Genomic DNA, 17,218 nt, shown 5'->3' on the forward strand with positions numbered 1-17,218 from the left:
ACATACCCTCCGTCCCGCCCTTCAGTAGGTGCGTGACAACACCGCTCTTGAGTATGCACGCTCAACCCCCCCTCCCCGCTTTACAGTATGCGGGGACAACACAGCTGATCAGAACGCGCGCGACAACACCGCTATTCAGTACGCGCGCAGCGACAACACTTGCTTTAGGTTCGATCATATCCAGCTCTTTTTCATCTCCGCTACTAGCAGCACACTCCATTTCCGCATTACTGGATCTGTAGCGACAACAGACCGCAAAGGATGATGGCCACGCATGGGCTGATGGGAATTGTAGTGTCCGCTACCTCCCGTTCACTTCATTCGCCTGAGCAAACTTTCTCAGAAGACCTATAGTTTTACAGAGTCATGCGACTACCGTAATATCGAAAAAAATTGCTATTGCGGTATGACGGTATTTACAATACCGTTACATCCCTACAGATCAGCAGTTATAGCCATCAGCTCTACTGTATATATTGTTAGGTGCTCTGTTGTTCTTTTCTTAACTGATATGCCTAATTTAAGTACAAAAACATCAAACCCTGTTTTGCCTGAATCCAAACTCATTGACCCATCTGTGTACACTTCAGTATATTCTTTATATTTTGTCATAATTCTATCTTCAATTATTCCTGACATATTAGTGATGTTTCTAAAGTCCTGACTATTGTCCAGTAAATGCAAATTAAACTAAGCCTAAAGGATATAACAATGGGGGTGTTGTTGCTATTGGTACTGTTTTGTTAAAACCCTTATCAATCAACTCCATCTCTTTAGCTATTTCCATACTTTCCCTTCCAAAAAAGAAGGTTTTGTTTTTTTCCATATTCCCAACTTGGAATAAGAACTTGCATTGCTTGATTTCTTTTTACTTCCTGACCTTGTAGATTTATCCAATAACTCATCATGATTTGTTTCCTTCTTAGCTTCAAAGGTATTTCACCCATTTCTACATGAAGTGTTGAAATTGGCAATAGTATCTGGATGCAGCCTTTATGATGCAGGCTGAGATTGCATCACTCAGCGATGCAATCTCAGACACAATGCACTCAATGGAGTGAGTGACATCATTGTGATGGGTAGGGTTAGGGGCGGGGTTAGGTGAGCGCATTAAAAGGCATTGGATGCAGCTCAGACTGCACTGCACCAGGTCTGCATCCAGACCCCACTCGAAATTGGAGTAGTTTTATAAGCTCCACAACATTCTCTTAATGCCTGGGCTTGAATAACTTCTATTTTTTTGCAGACTAGACTTAGAAGCTCTTCCATATATGAAACATAGTCTTAAACTGATCGATCCAATGATACATAAATGTTTCTTTATCCATTTCTACTAGCTCTTAATAATATAACTTTTTTTTGCAATTATTAACTAGCTGGTTAATATAACCATTCCAAGTAAATCTTGTATCAAGCCACATCCCCAAAAATGTAAATGACTTTACCTGCTCCAGCTTCTGGTAAAAAAGAAACGCTTCAAGAACAAAATTTTAGAAATATAGAGAACGGACAATGCTTTTTAATGGCCTCACCTGACCCTACCCCTCACCCTACCTATCACAGTGACACCACTCACTCCATTGAGTGCATTGGGTCTGTAAGAGAGGCGGGACTTGACATACCTGTCTATCATCCTCATGACGCAGCACAAAGCAGAGTTATGCAGAGAAGCGCCCGTAGCTATGGGGAATGGCCTCATCCTATGTGCCTTTGTGTGTTATTATGTGCGTCTATAACGAATTGTGAGTACACATTCTGATCTAAAGCACAGTCGTTCTCATGTCAGTATCTAATGATCGAGTGATTTGGGTTAAGCTCATCCAGCGCGTTCGGTGCATTCACGTGCTCTCGCACGAGTTTATGATCATAAGATCGCTAGTTATATGTAAATTATGCTCTATACATGCCCTGTTTATGTCATCATGCTCTTACAATGGGAATTACTCATGACAAGTGTTTTAAGAAGTATTTTTTTCTGGGCTTATTGCCAGTTTTGAGTACTTTCGGTTTTAGCATGCTGATTGTACTGCATAGCGAAAGTGAAACCATTACATCACGTTTACTGCTCGGCTCAATGAAGCGTTGTACTTGACGCATATATCATAATATTGTACTGCGATTATATATGGTGATTGTTATTTTTGATCTAGAAGTCCAATTATGTTATACTGATTATTTTATTATTTCTATTTCCTTTAAGAAGCACACACGCCTACACACACACCTCTTCAGTGTTCAATAAACCAGTTTGATTGACCTTAACTGCCTGATCCACTCCTTTGTTCTGATCCTCATCACAAGGGAAAGTGCTAGAGAAATTAGAACCTCCTCAGAATACAATCCTAACCTAACAACCCAACAGTGTCTGACATTGCGCCGCTGAGTAATGCAATCGCAGCATGCATCATAAAGGCTGCATCCAGATACTATTGGAAATGTGTGATGGTTTAAAAAAACACAACTACAGCAAAACTACAACTAACTACAGCAGGATGCAAAAAGATGCTTTAAAACGTGTTGACGCTGTAAAACATTTAGATTTTAACAAAATGCACTAGAAGCTCTTTTTATATGCTAAAAGTGAGAATATACAATCAGTACATTATAAAGAAAACAGAAAAAAGAAAAAAATTACAAAAAGAAGAGCAAAACAAAAAACAAAAAAAAAAACAGAAGGGGTATATACATCACACATTAAAGAAAAAGATCATATATTTTACACATTTTAGTTGCAACATTATCTCATGGCAATTCGTAACTTTTTGACTTGGTGGCTAATTGGTATGAATTCATAGGATCTAATTCGTACACTTTAGTACGATTTGTTCATTACCCAATGACGGTTGGGGTTAGGGGTGGGGTTGGGCGCCACGCCTCCTTTTTAAAATCGTACATTTTCGTACGACTGAACTACGAATTAGCCACTAAACTGACAAAACATAAAATACTTAGGTTTCCCCACGATATCAGGCTGGTTGTTTTTAAAGCATTTTTTGCAAGAGTTAGAAATATTTTCATAGTAATACTGCATTTCAGTAAGCAAAATATAAAACAGGTTTTTGGTTTGTAAATTGACATTTATGTATATAAAACTTTAGCATTACTCGCCTGTTTCCATTTGAGTATATTGGTCCCTCCATATATACATGTTCCCTCTTGTTACTCTTTGTCGGATTATTGTGTTAATCTATACTGATGTACCAACTCGCGCTCTCTCGTAAATTTCTAAGTTCTACCCAGTCTAGTCAAGTCAGTCCGGTTTCCTTGATTTACAACTTCTTGCTTTTGCTTACCTGTGATCTGTGCAGTCTCCACGCCGCTGAATCCCAGCTTCTCACCTGCGCACACCAGCTACAGCCCTCGCTCCGCTCTGAGGGAGCCGAGTCGGTTTACCAGTTTCCTCCTCCAGTCTGCATTCTCCCACGGGTGTTGGTGGATCGGCAGCTGCCTTATTTAATCCGTTTTGATGAATAAACTCCTGATTTTGAACTGATCTCTCTCTGCTTTTCTGTCCGAGCCTGACAGTTTTATAATTAACAAAACCAAGCAAAACATTTTCCCATAGTAAGGAGAGGTCTTTATCACCATTCTCATTTACAAAGAGGGAAAAAGTCTGTCTAAAATAAGTGAATGAGGGACTCTGGGTGTTGCTTACAAAATTAAACATTACTATTGGTATCTTTTTTTATCTTACTAAGAGAGTATTGACTGGATATGTATGATGAATAATTCTAAATGAAACTTCTTTTATCTTATTTGTAATTAAGAAGCTATTTGAGGTGAGCCATATTTTACTTCAATCAATATCTGAAACAAAATAATTCCAATAAAAATAACATGCTTTTTGTTTGTTGTCTGTTGGACTCATGTGACTTGTGTACTGCCTAATCTTGGCCAGGACACTCTTGTAATTTTAATCTCAATGTGTCTTTCCTGGTAAAATAAAGGTTATAATAATAATAGTTTATTCTATTTACTGTGTCTGAATGTGCAATTTCAGCTTGTTTTAAAGAAATGTAAAACTATATAAAAACTAATATAATTAATGTAGTATAATCTGTGTAATCTCTGACAGGCTGATAAAGAGACAAACATCAGGAGTTAAAGAAAACATGGATTGAAGACTGAAGAAGAAACTGAAGATCAACATGTCTGGCAGAGAAAGCAGAGGTCAGAGTTTATCAATCTACATCTACTAAATTACATTTCATTCATTCATTTCCGCTTAGTCCCTTTATTAATGCAGGGTCGCCCCAGCGGAATGAACCGCCAACTTATCCAGGACATTTTTTATGCAGGGGATGCCCTTTCAGCTGCAACCCATCTCTGGGAAAAATACATTCACACTCATACACTATGGACAGTTCAGCTTACCCAATTAACCTGTACATGTGTTTGGACTGTGGGGGAAACCGGAGCACCTAAAGGAAACCCACACGAACTCAGGGAGAACATGCAAACTCCACACAAAAACGCCAACTGAGCCGAGGCTCGAACCAGCAACCTTCTTGCTGTGAGGCGACAGCATCACCTACTCGCCTTAATTATATTTCCTAAAGTTAAAAACTAACCACCACAGCTTGTGTAAACCAAAAGAACAGCTACTGAAGATGATGATGTGGGTTTTTAAACAATGATTATTTTACACACCATTAAACAGCTTCTGGGCGCACAAATATAAGTGTGATGATGTATTATGTACTGTAGTACTCTGATGCTGATCCTTCCTGACATGTTCTCAATTTAATGTCTTATAGCCGTTGATCGTGATTCTGCTCACAATAGATGTCACAGCAAACAGAGAGATCCTCCAAGCAGTAAGTCTTTATATAGTTAACACTGAAAAACAACATGTCATGATTATATTATTGGTCCCTCAAAAACAAGATTGTGTGAAGATGATGCATTGAAACCATATTCAGTGTTTTGTGGTAGCACGTTAAAGATAACATGAGTGATGTAATCAGATTACTTTTCCCAAAGTAATTAGTAAACGGATGCATTCCTTTTTAATTTGTAAGAAAATATTTGGGTTATTCCTTCAAATAAAGTTAATGCCAGTTACTTTAATGTCAGTAATTAAATGATAAATAGTGTTAAGAGTAAGTGCAGATGTGCGTTATGAAAAACATAACATATTAAAATATTAAAATATTAAAATATTAACTGTTCATTTTTTTATCCGTTTCACAAAAAAAGATTTATTATCCCAAATTTTATAAACATATAAAAACTGAAACGCAAACTCAAAGTGTTTGTTTAAGTTTAAATGGACGGATCTGAATTTCCCTCTGCCTGAGCTTAATTCACTTTTCATGTAAAAGGTTCCTACACACAAGCAAGCCCAGACCAAAAGTAACGATGCATAAAAGTAATGTAACAAAGTAAGCATAATCAATACATTTAGTTACTTTTTAGTCTATAACACAAGGATTAAAAAATAAATCAAAAGTAATGGATTACTTTTAAAGTATCTTTCTTCAAAATTGGAGAAATTTGAGTCATGATAAAATGTTTGTTGTGTTTCAGTGAGCGCTGTGGCTCCTCTGAGGATTGTTCTTCTGGGTAAATCTGGTGTTGGTAAAAGTTCATCTGGAAACACAATCCTGGGACAGAAAGAGTTCTTGAGTCAGATGAATGTGCCTTCAGTAACCAGTAAATGTTCAGAAGCTCAGGCCACAGTTTCAGGCAGATCTGTGTCTGTAGTCGACACTCCTGGATTCTTCGACACACAGATGAGACCTGAAGAGTTAATGATGGAGATCGGCAGAAGTGTGTATTTCTCCAGTCCTGGACCTCACGCTTTCCTCATTGTGTTTCCTGTGATCATGAGATTCACTGAACATGAGCAGCAGATTCCTCAGATGATTGAGCAGATGTTTGGTGAAGAAGTGTTGAAATACTCCATCATTCTCTTCACTCATGGAGATCTGCTGGATGGAGAGTCTGTAGAGAAGCTGATAGAGGAGAACAGTAGATTAAGATCTGTAGTCCAGCAGTGTGGAGGCAGATATCATGTGTTCAACAACAGAGATGAGGAGAACAGAGAGCAGGTGGAGGATCTACTGCAGAAGATTGACTCAATGATACAGCAGAATGGAGGAGGACACTACACTAACCAGATGTATGAAGACACCCAGAAAGTCAGAGAGGAGGAAAAACTACAAGAGGAGAAACCAAGGCAGACCTGTGTGTGCAGTTGATCCTCCTGGATTGTTTAACACAAAGTGGAATTAAATAACAGAAAGCAGGTGAATGATCTACTGCAGAAGACTGAATCTGAATCTACAGCAAAGTATTTTATCCTAAGATTCTAAAATTAAAATAAAATATGAAATTTAAAACAAAACTTAAAAAACACTTACTAAAGTTATAGATCGATCAACTCAAATGTTGCCTCATATTATCATCCACTTTCCCGAACTCTCGCATTCAATCTGCCCAGTTGGTGGAATGAACTCCCTAACTGCATCAGAACGGCAGAGTCACTCGCTGTCTTCAAGAAATGACTAAAAACTCAACTATTTAGTCTCCACTACACTTCCTAATCAGCAATTGCCTCTCTGGCTATACCACTAACTGTACTCAAAAAAAAAAAAAAAAAAAAAAAAAAAACACTATATATATATATATATATATATATATTACTAATGTTTTGCTTCTTAGACTTTACAGACCTGAAACTTGCCTACAGCACTTATTCATTGTTGCTCTTATAGTTTTGTAAATTTCTTCCTTGTCCTCATTTGTAAGTCGCTTTGGATAAAAGCGTCTGCTACATGACTAAATGTAAATGCTAAAGTGAATTCTGTAACGCTTTCTTTTACAACCCGCAAAGTACCGCGTAAGTACAGTGAATTTACCGTGTACTTTTCTGTACGTACTGTGTAAGTGTAATGAACGTACGTGTAGGTATAAGGGAACAAACTGCAATGCTTGGGTAATAAGGGGGTAACAACCAGATGTTCATCACGAAAATTACCGCGTAAGTACAGTGAAATAACGTTGTACTTTTCTTTAAATTGCAAAAGAACAAACCATAATGTTTGCATAATAGGGGAGTAACAATAAGATATCCATCACGCAAAGAACCGCGTAAGTATATTACGTTTACGATGTACTTTTCTTCAAGTATTGTATACATATAAAAAATTATGCAAGGATGGCGACAACCTATTGCTATCTGCAAATGTACTGTACATGCACCTGCGTGAGTACATTAGTACTCTTATTCAGTGCTTGGGTTTTATACGGGGTGTTTAATGAATAAAAGGTTTACAACCTGTGAAATTATGAACCCTTATTGTATACTGTATGTATTTTAAATCTGCAATTCAATATAAAATATATTTCCATACACTACTTACCTTATGTTTACTCGTCGATCTCACCACAGCCATCAATGTCTCCATAACTCACTATCAACAAATAACTTTGCATGACATAGGCCTACCGTCAGGGTTCAATGCAGATTAAAACAGGCTCTTATCTTTACTGCTGTTGCACAGGGGGGCTAACTGTTGCATTTCAGTAAATGTATAGCTGGTGCTTAATAGAAAAATGTAGTAATTTGGTCTTCAATCAATAAAAACTGCTGCTGTAGTTTACTCTGTTCTTAGTGTTCAAGTATACACTAGTGTGTTGAAGTTCAGCTTCTTCCCTCTTTGTTCCCTGTAGTTAAAGGGTAAATACAGTATTTGTTCCCTCCTTGTTACCTGTACTTACAGGGTAAATACCACATTTGAGGGTTGTAAATTAAAGTGAAGCATTGTTCCTCCCTTGTTCCCTGTAGTTAAAGGGTAAATACAGTATTTGTTCCCTCCTTGTTCCCTGTACTTACAGGGTAAATACCACATTTGAGGGTTGTAAATTAAAGTGAAGCTTTGTTCCTCTCTTGTTACCTGTAGTTAAAGGGTAAATACAACATTTGTTCCCCCCTTGTTCCCTTTAGTTTACAATGTAAAATCTTGAAGGCAGTAAAATAAATATACAAACACACAATACATTTCTTCTTTACTTCGTAACCTTTATTTTAATAAATAAGCATTTTAAAAGACTTCATCTTAATCAAACATTGTCCTGTCTATCATTGCCTATACTCATTCATTTTCTCTTCGGCTTTGTCCTTTTGTTAATCTGGGGTCGCCACAGTGGAACCACCAACGTATCCAGCAAATGTTTTACGCAGTGGATGCCCTTCCAGCTGCAACCCATCTCTGGGAAACATCCATACACACCCATTCACACGCATACACTACGGACAATTTAGTCTACCCAATTCACCTGTACCGCATGTCTTTGGGACTGTGAGGGAAACCGGAGCACCCGGAGGAAACCCACGCGAACGCAGGAAGAACTCCACGCAGAAACGCCAACTGACCCAGCCGAGGCTCGAACCAGCAACCTTCTTGCTGTGAGAGCACTACCTACTGTGCCACTGTGTTGCCACCCAGCTGCAACCCATCTCTGGGAAACATCCATACACACTCATTCACACACATACACTACGGACAATTTTAGCTTACCCAATGTCACCACATATTTTTGGACTTGTGGGAGCACCCGGAGGAAACCCAAGCTAACATGGGGAGAACATGCAAACTCCACACAGAAATGCCAACTGACCCAGCCGAGGCTCGAACCAGCGACCTTCTTGCTGTGAGGCGATTGTGCTAACAGCAAAATAACACAATATTTCCTTCCCCCTTTTTTTCTGGCATCTCTTGCTTGGCTTCCTCTTCTGCTCTTCTCAGCTTCCACTGAGGACTCTGATGGTGAGTGGCTGATGAAATCCCATGGGTCTTGCTGCTCTGCATTTATATAAAATATATGAACACACATAAAGGCTTTTAGTAAGCTGTAGACATGTTTATTTTCCTGTTTAATGTGTGTGTAGTGGTTGTCCAACAATTTCACACACTAAACATTTACAGATACCATACAGACACTATACATTACTATCAAACAAAAGTACTATGATCAGATCATATGGGAGATTGTGATCATTTATAGTGATAATAATTAAAGCGCAGAGGGGGAAAGGCTTAAATATATGTGCAGGCATTACAGACTTTGAAGTAAAGATTATTTGCAGTTCAGTGTACATATTTAAATTCTGTGTAACTCATTAAATGGTAAGTAAATGTAACGTTTGGGTGAACTACCCCTAAGGTTAGTTTTTGATTAAGTACATGTCTTAACCCATCATTAGTAAGTACAGGGAACAAGGGAGGAACAATGCTTCACTTTAATTTACAACCCTCAAATGTGGTATTTACCCTGTAAGTACAGGGAACAAGGAGGGAACAAATACTGTATTCACCCTTTAACTACAGGGAACAAAGAGGGAAGAAGCTGAACTTTACCACACTAGTATATACTTGAACACTAGGAACAGAGTAAACTACAGCAGCAGTTTTTATTGATTGAAGACCAAATTACTAGATTTTTCTATAAAGCATCAGCTATACATTTACTGAAATGCAACAGTTAGCCCCCCTGTGCAACAGCAGTAAAGATGCGAGCCTGTTTTAATCTGCATTGAATCCTGACGGTAGGCCTATGTCATGCAGTTATTTGTTGATAGTGAGTTATGGAGACATTGATGGCTGTGGTGAGATCGACGAGTAAACATAAGGTGAGTAGTGTATATTTTATATTGAATTGCAGATTTAAAATACAGTATAAAATAAGGGTTCATAATTTCACAGGTTGTAAACCTTTTATTCATTAAACACCCCGTATAAAACCCAAGCACTGAATAAGAGTACTAATGTACTCACGCAGGTGCATATACAGTACATTTGCAGATAGCAATAGGTTGTCACCATCCTTGCATAATTTTTATATGTATACAATACTTGAAGAAAAGTACATCGTAAACGTAATATACTTACGCGGTTCTTTGCGTGATGAATATCTTATTGTTACTCCCCTATTACGCAAACATTATGGTTTGTTCTTTTGCAATTTAAAGAAAAGTACACCGTTATCTCACTGTACTTACGCGATACTTTTCATGCTGAATATCTGGTTGTTACCCCCTTATTACCCAAGCATTGCAGTTTGTTCCCTTATACCTACATAAGCGTTATTTATACTTACACTATACGTACAGAAAAGTACACCGTTATTTCACTGTACTTACGCGGTAATTTTCATGCTGAATATCTGGTTGTTAACCCCTTTTTACCCAAGCATTACGGGTTGCTCCCTTATACCTACACATACGTTCATTACACTTACACAGTACGTACAGAAAAGTACACGGTAAATTCACTGTACTTACGCGGTACTTTGCTGGTTGTAAAAGAAAGCGTTACCTAATCAATTCCCCTATATTCCTAATTCCCCAATTCCCCTGTGTTTGGACTGTGGGGGAAACCGGAGCACCCAGAGGAAACCCACGCCAACACGAGAAGAACATGAAAACTCCACACAGATACACCAACTGACCCAACCGGGGCTCAAACCAGCAACCTTCTTGCTGTGAGGTGACATCACTACGTACTGTGCCACCACGTTGCCAGAAGTATGAGGTAATGTAAAAAAAAAAAAAAAAAATCATTGAATGATCCAGTTAGGCGGAAGTGACAGACTGCAAACTTTGAATGGATGATTATCAGTTTTATATTTTCTTAAAGCCAAGTTAGTCACTGTTGTGGAGCACACTAGTTTATTGATAAAACTAAAACAGTGATACTAACATCTTAAACTGGTAAATAACAAAAAAAAAAAAAATAAAAAAAATAACTGTTGTGCCCCGTGTGGCTCGGGAGATGAAAAAGGAAGCAGGAATTTTTTTTCTATAAGTTTAATTATGAACACAAAAAAATATTAAAAATAAAAATAAATAAATAATAAAAATAATAGATAAAAGAGCAGAATTTTGCAAAATTATAAAAAATAGTCATTTTTATTTCACTTGATGCATTCGTTATTTAATGTTTGAATACTGAAATAACAGCCATCGGAAGGGGGCAGGGCGGTGCTGGCGTACCTTGGAATAAAATCCTGCAGGCGCCCCTGAATAAAGGAACATAAATCAATTTACAGTCAGAGAGAATGAAAATAAAAGCAACTAGACCGTTACTGACACCTGCCGTCAGTATTCTGTACACGCCCATCTAGATCACGCGCACATTAGTAAGTCTGTTTTGTTCTCAATAAGGAACTTAGTACAACGCTTTAAGAATAACATTTAACAAATGTATAACTGTTTATTAAACAGTACGATAGCCATCTGATTAAAGGCTATTTAAAACATTCTGACGCCATCACACCGAGAAAGGAAGAACAGAGACACTGTGGGCTGTGGCGTCACTGAACCTCACCCATATAACATTTTCTCTGGGAAGGAAAAGACAAACTTCCACACGGTATGACTTTTGTTTTAAAAACAGTCAATATGCAAATATATGTAGATATATGTAGATATGATGTTCGGAAGAAAATTTTTATTTTTGTTATGTTCGGTGTCGTGTACTTTCACTTTTAGGTTTTTAGACAAATAAAACAACGTTGGTCTACAATTAATACAGGGCCTATCTAAATGTACTTTTATAATTGTTAAAGGTTTTTGTGCTCGTTTCATAATAATGCTTCATTTTGCAAAAATAGGCATATAATTGATTTAATTACTAAACAAGTTCAGGTTTACAGCATATGTTCAGGGTAAATCATTTTAAGTAAATGTTCATAGACCAACACCCAAACATTTGATTTCATTAAAATACTGGAAAGCAACAATAACTTGTGTTCGATATAATTTAATAACAGAAGTTTCAACTCAATATAACTCAACAATTAAAATCTGTGTATCTCTGACAATCTGATAAAGAGACAAACATCAGGAAATTAAGAAAAAGTGAACTGAAGACTGAAGACGAAACCGAAGATCATCAACATGTCCAGTAGAGAAAGCAGAGGTCAGTTTATAAATTAATAATACAATCTTTTTTAGTTAAAATAGTTTATTCAAAATGTTTATTTTTATATATTATAGAAAATGGTTTATAATATAATTATTATGTTTCCTGATGTTGGAAACTACCACAGCATTTGCTTGGTATGAATTATTGTCACAACCTTCACTGCAGGTTTGCTGCGTTTTCACTGTGATTAAAGCATCAGAAATATAAGTGTGATGTATTATGTACTGTAGTAACACTCTGATGCTGATCTTTCCTGACATGTTCTCAATTTAATGTCTTATAGCTGTTGATCGTGATTCTGCTCACATTAGATGTCAGAGCAAAGATCTAGATCCTCCTAACAGTAAGTCTTTATATTGTTAACACAGATAAACAAGCCAACATTATATTGTTGGTCCCTCAAAAACAAGATTGTGTGTGTGATGCTGAAGATGTTGCATTGAAACCATATTAAGTGTTAAGGGTAATACATTACAGATAGCATGAGTTATGTAGGACAGCACGGTGGCTCAGTGGTTTGCACTGTGCCCTCACAGCAAGAAGGTTGCTGGTAAGTTGGCTGGGTCAGTTGGTGTTTCTGTGTGGAGTTTGCATGTTCTCCCTGTGTGGGTGTGGGTTTCCTCCGGGTGCTTCGGTTTCCCCCACAGTCCAAACACATGCGCTAAAATGGCCATAGTGTATGAGTGTGTGTGTGTGTGTGTGTGTGTGTGAATGAGAGTGTATGGGAGCTTTCCAATACTGGGTTGAGGCTGGAAGAGCATTTGTTGTGTAAAACATGTGCTGGAGTAGTTGGCGGTTCATTCCGCTGTGGTGGCCCCTAATGAATAAATGGCCGAAGCTAAAGGAAAATTAATAAATGAATATTGGGGTTATTCCTTCAAAAGAAGTAATGCTAGTTACGTTAACGCCAGTATTTAAATGAAAAATAGTGTTGAGAGTAAGTGCAGATGTGTTCCTGCTTAAATGTGAAGATACATTCACTCATCTCAGTTGCACAAAAACAGATTCAATATCCCGTTAATAATGCAAACAGTGTAAACAAATACAAACTGAGAAACCCTGACTTTTGCTGAAGTGTGTTTGTTTGAGCTCACATATTCAGACGTGAATTTCCTTGAGCTTGAGCTTTATTTACTTTTGGTGTAAAAGGTCTGAACACTGTCAGAAATAGATTTTTTTGTATTATTACAAACATGCAAGCCCAGTTAAAAAAAGTAATGAAGCGCAAAAGTAATGCAATACAATACTTTTTGTTAAAAGTAACACAAGATTGTAATGGATTACGTTTAAAAGTAATTTCCCCAACACTGGAGATGTTTGACACATGTTGTGTGTTTCAGTGAGCTCTGCTCCTCCTCTGAGGATTCTTCTCCTGGGTAAAAGTGTGTCTGAGAACAGCCGTGTGGGAAACTTGATCTTGGGCCGATCAGCGTTTGACAGTGAAGCTCCTCCAGATGTTGTGGAGAGAGTCGGAGGAAGACTAAAGCACAGACACGTGACGCTCATCAACAGTCCTCAGCTGCTCCACACACACATCTCAGATGATCAGATCACACAGACGGTCAGAGAGTGCGTGAGTCTGTCTGATCCAGGACCTCATGTGGTGCTTCTGCTCCTCCAATATCAGCAGTGTTCAGCAGAAGATCAAGAGCGTGTGGAGAAGCTGCAGGACTCTTTCTCTGAGCGCCTTCTTCAACACACCCTGGTGCTCAGCACACAAGAGCCCACTGAACCCAATCAGATCCTGCAGAAGATCATCCAGAAGTGCTCCAACAGACACGTCAGTCTTCAGACAAGCAGCTCTGCTGATCATCTTCTGCAGGCCTTTGAGGACATCGAGCGGAGCAATGAGGGACGACACCTGATTACACCAGCTCCATCTGGAGAATCACTGAGAGAACAGTTTAATGAGAGACTGAGAGAAGAGAGGGAGAGGATGGAGAGAGAGATAAAACAGAAACAAGAAGAAAGACTGACAAGAGAGGAAGTGAAGAAAAACAAGGAGAAACTGAATTCTAAACTTCATGAGAGAGACCAAAGTTCAGTTATAAATCCAACAATGGGTAAGACATTTTTAAGAACTTTACTTTTCTTCAATTTACTTGATCTCCATTGATCATGAAAGTAAAGCTTTGCCTATTTTAAATAGATGTTTAAACATGTTCAACATGAGAAACTTCACATCAGATTCCTCCACTTGTAATGGATGTGATATAAAAACGAAATAAGTTTCTCAGCCCTGCTCTTATAAGGAAGTAATTGCGTTTTTTCTACTAAACACTTGTGACTGAACTGATCTGTGGACTCAAGACCAGAATCTGCTTTGATAGAAAAGAGAAACATGTTAAATAATGTAATGCTGGAGGCTTCTGGTACAGGCTTGAGAAACACCGCAGTAAGACACAGTGATGGTGAATGAAGAACACAAACGTTACAATTTATTTACCAAACTATATCTGCAATCATTATTTACAGGATTTGCCTTGAATACAAAATGAATGACTGATGATGGACCATTGAATTATTCTAAAATAATGTACACTCGAGGTGGTGGTGTGGTAAAGTGGAGTGGCCATTACACTTCAGCGGTGCATTGTTGTCTAATAACTCAACAGCCTAGAGTGCATTAATCTGCTTATACTTTGGTTCCTGCTACAGCCACTGTTCAGATGAAGTATTTCAGACTTTTGTCTGGTGCTTTTCAAATGGTTATCATGGTGAACTGATCTTTATGTATTATTTGTCTTTATTTAAACATTGCTGATGTTTACATTTATTTCTAGGTTTGAATGTGGTCCTGCTGGGAAAAACAGGAGCTGGGAAAAGTTCATCAGGAAACACAATCCTGGATCGACAAGTTTTCATCACAGAGAAAACCACCAAACTAGTCAGACGAGATGTCACTGTGGAGTCTGGAGATGTTTTTGGGTTTTCAGTCAACATTTATGACACACCAGGATTCTTCAACACAGTAATGAGTGATGAAGAGATTCAGCAGATGATCAATGAGAAGGTCCTCCAGAAATGTGCATCAGGTCTGTGTGTGTTTCTGCTGGTCATCAAAGCTGACAGATTCACTGAAGAAGACAGAAAGACTGTGGAGAAGATTGAGAAGATCCTGGGAGAAAAACACCAGAACAACATCTGGATTCTGTTCACCAGAGGAGACGAACTGGAGGAAGAAAACACGACGATACAGGAGTTCATAGAGGAGACAGAAGAACTGAAGACACTCGTGCAGAAATATGAGCACAGATACCATCTGTTCAACAACATAAAAGAGGAAGAGGAGGGGACGAGTGAACAAGTGAAAATACTGATCACAAAAATACAGAAGAATTATCTTGACACAATTGGTGAGTGTTTAAAATATTTCCTATAGTTACTTTTTTTTTAACATTATTTGCAGTGACTGAAGATTAAAAACGGTGTTCAGTTTCTGTTTGTCTTTTTTATACAGCAGGAGAAGAGAATCAGGAGCTGAATCCACCGAGGAGAAAAATAACCCAAAATATTGAGCCATTCTCTCGTGTCTCCAGTCCTCCCTGCATACGTATTGTTCTTCTGGGTAAAACTGGTGTTGGTAAAAGTGCATCTGCAAACACAATCCTGGGACAGAAAGAGTTTACATCTGTGAGGAGGATGAGTTCAGTAACCTGTGAATGTTCAGCAGCTGAGACCACAGTTTCAGTCAGATCTGTGTCTGTAGTCGACACTCCTGGATTCTTCGACACACAGATGAAGCCTGAAGAGTTAATGATGAAGATCGCCAGAAGTGTGTATATCTCCAGTCCTGGACCTCACGCTTTCCTCATTGTGTTCAGAATTGATGACAGATTCACTGAACGTGAGCAGCAGATTCTTCAGATGATTGAGCAGATGTTTGGTGAAGAAGTGTTGAAATACTCCATCATTCTCTTCACTCGTGGAGATCTGCTGGATGGAGAGTCTGTAGAGAAGCTGATAGAGAAGTACAGAAGATTAAAATCTCTAGTCCAGCAGTGTGGAGGCAGATATCAGCTGTTCAACAACAGAGATGTGAATAACAGAGAGCAGGTGGAGGATCTACTGCAGAAGATTGACTCAATGATACAGCAGAATGGAGGAGGACACTACACTAACCAGATGTATGAAGATGCTCTGAGATTCAGACAAGAGGAAGAAGAGGAGCAGAGACAGAGAGAAGAAGAGAGGAGAAAACGACAAGAAGAGAAACAAAGACAAGAGGAGATGGAGAGAGTGAGAAATGAGACTGAGAAGAGGCGTAGAAGTGAAGATCAAGGGAGAAAACAAGAGAAGAAACAAAGGCAAGACTGTGTGTGTAGTTAAACGTCTTTTGATTTTTTTGACACAATGAAGATATGAATAACAGAAAGCAGGTGGAGGATCTACTGCAGAAGACTGAGTTTATTACAGAGGACTTAAAGCGACTCCCCCTCAGATTCATCTATACACATTTAAAACACTCATTAATATGTTACTTGTAGTTGGTGCAATAGCCTAGTGGTTAGCGCGCCGACATATGGTGCAATAGCACGTCAGGGCATCGTGAGTTCGAATTCTGGCTTGATGACATTTCCCTACCCTACCCCCTCTCTCTCTCTCCCACTTCGCTTCCTGTCTCAATACTGTCCTATCTAATAAAGGCAAAAAGGCCAAAAAAAAATAAATAATATTTATATATATATATATATATATATATATATATATATATATATATATATATATATATATATATATATATGTTACTTGTAATAGGACATAGCAATGTTTGTGTTAATTACACAATTAGTTTTCCTCTCCATATGCACCAGACACTTTCCTATTCCATCTTTCTGTGAAACAGTGTGATTTAGACAGGTGAGTGGGCTTGACAAACCAGCTGCAGGAGACACACACTCTCCTCTCTGTGTGAATGTATGTAAATAAAGAAAATGACAAAACAAACTGGTCACAGCATCCTGCTGCACTCTGCTGATGTGAAGCGCTGCTTTAACCTTCACTTGTAAATGGCTTTGAATAAATCCTCTGCTAAATGAACAGATGTAAACTGTAGAATAAAGGTTTCTCACTCTAATTGCAATCTCTGATATAATAAATAGGATTTTAGACAAGTCAGTATTATGCATTTGTTTATTGTGAGGTATTAAGTGTAAAATAAATACATCATGCAATGTTGTCCAAGTTTAATCAGTTTATTCAGATTATCAGTCTTTCATTGCTTTTAAACCAGTTTAAATACTTTATAATCTGCTTTTAATAATGTGTATTTATTTTTTCTAATA

The 17,218-nt window shown here is 38.0% G+C and overlaps 2 protein-coding genes across 3 annotated transcripts; both read left to right on the forward strand.

Moving 5' to 3' along the window:
* Positions 1-1,637: 1,637 nt before the first annotated feature.
* Positions 1,638-6,588, forward strand: LOC100333355 (GTPase IMAP family member 9-like). Of its 2 annotated transcripts, XM_073943782.1 has the most exons (5): positions 1,638-1,742; positions 3,309-3,564; positions 4,076-4,170; positions 4,758-4,817; positions 5,530-6,588. In XM_073943782.1, the coding sequence occupies exons 3-5, from the start codon at positions 4,149-4,151 to the stop codon at positions 6,201-6,203; spliced, it is 756 nt and encodes a 251-aa protein (XP_073799883.1). In that variant the 5' UTR covers positions 1,638-1,742; positions 3,309-3,564; positions 4,076-4,148; the 3' UTR covers positions 6,204-6,588. The 2 variants fall into 2 exon arrangements, with proteins under 2 accessions (XP_073799883.1, XP_073799884.1); XM_073943783.1 differs by lacking the exon at positions 3,309-3,564 and having other exon boundaries at positions 1,643-1,742; positions 5,530-6,587.
* Positions 6,589-11,118: 4,530 nt separating this feature from the next.
* LOC100537134 (GTPase IMAP family member 8-like) lies at positions 11,119-16,590 on the forward strand. Its single transcript, XM_073943722.1, has 6 exons — positions 11,119-11,378; positions 11,840-11,927; positions 12,217-12,276; positions 13,274-13,996; positions 14,717-15,289; positions 15,394-16,590. Exons 2-6 carry the CDS (start codon positions 11,906-11,908, stop codon positions 16,260-16,262), a joined length of 2,247 nt encoding a protein of 748 aa, XP_073799823.1. The 5' UTR covers positions 11,119-11,378; positions 11,840-11,905; the 3' UTR covers positions 16,263-16,590.
* Positions 16,591-17,218: the final 628 nt, after the last annotated feature.

The sequence above is a fragment of the Danio rerio genome, chromosome 3, assembly GCF_049306965.1.
Source record: "Danio rerio strain Tuebingen ecotype United States chromosome 3, GRCz12tu, whole genome shotgun sequence".
NCBI lineage: Eukaryota > Metazoa > Chordata > Actinopteri > Cypriniformes > Danionidae > Danio > Danio rerio.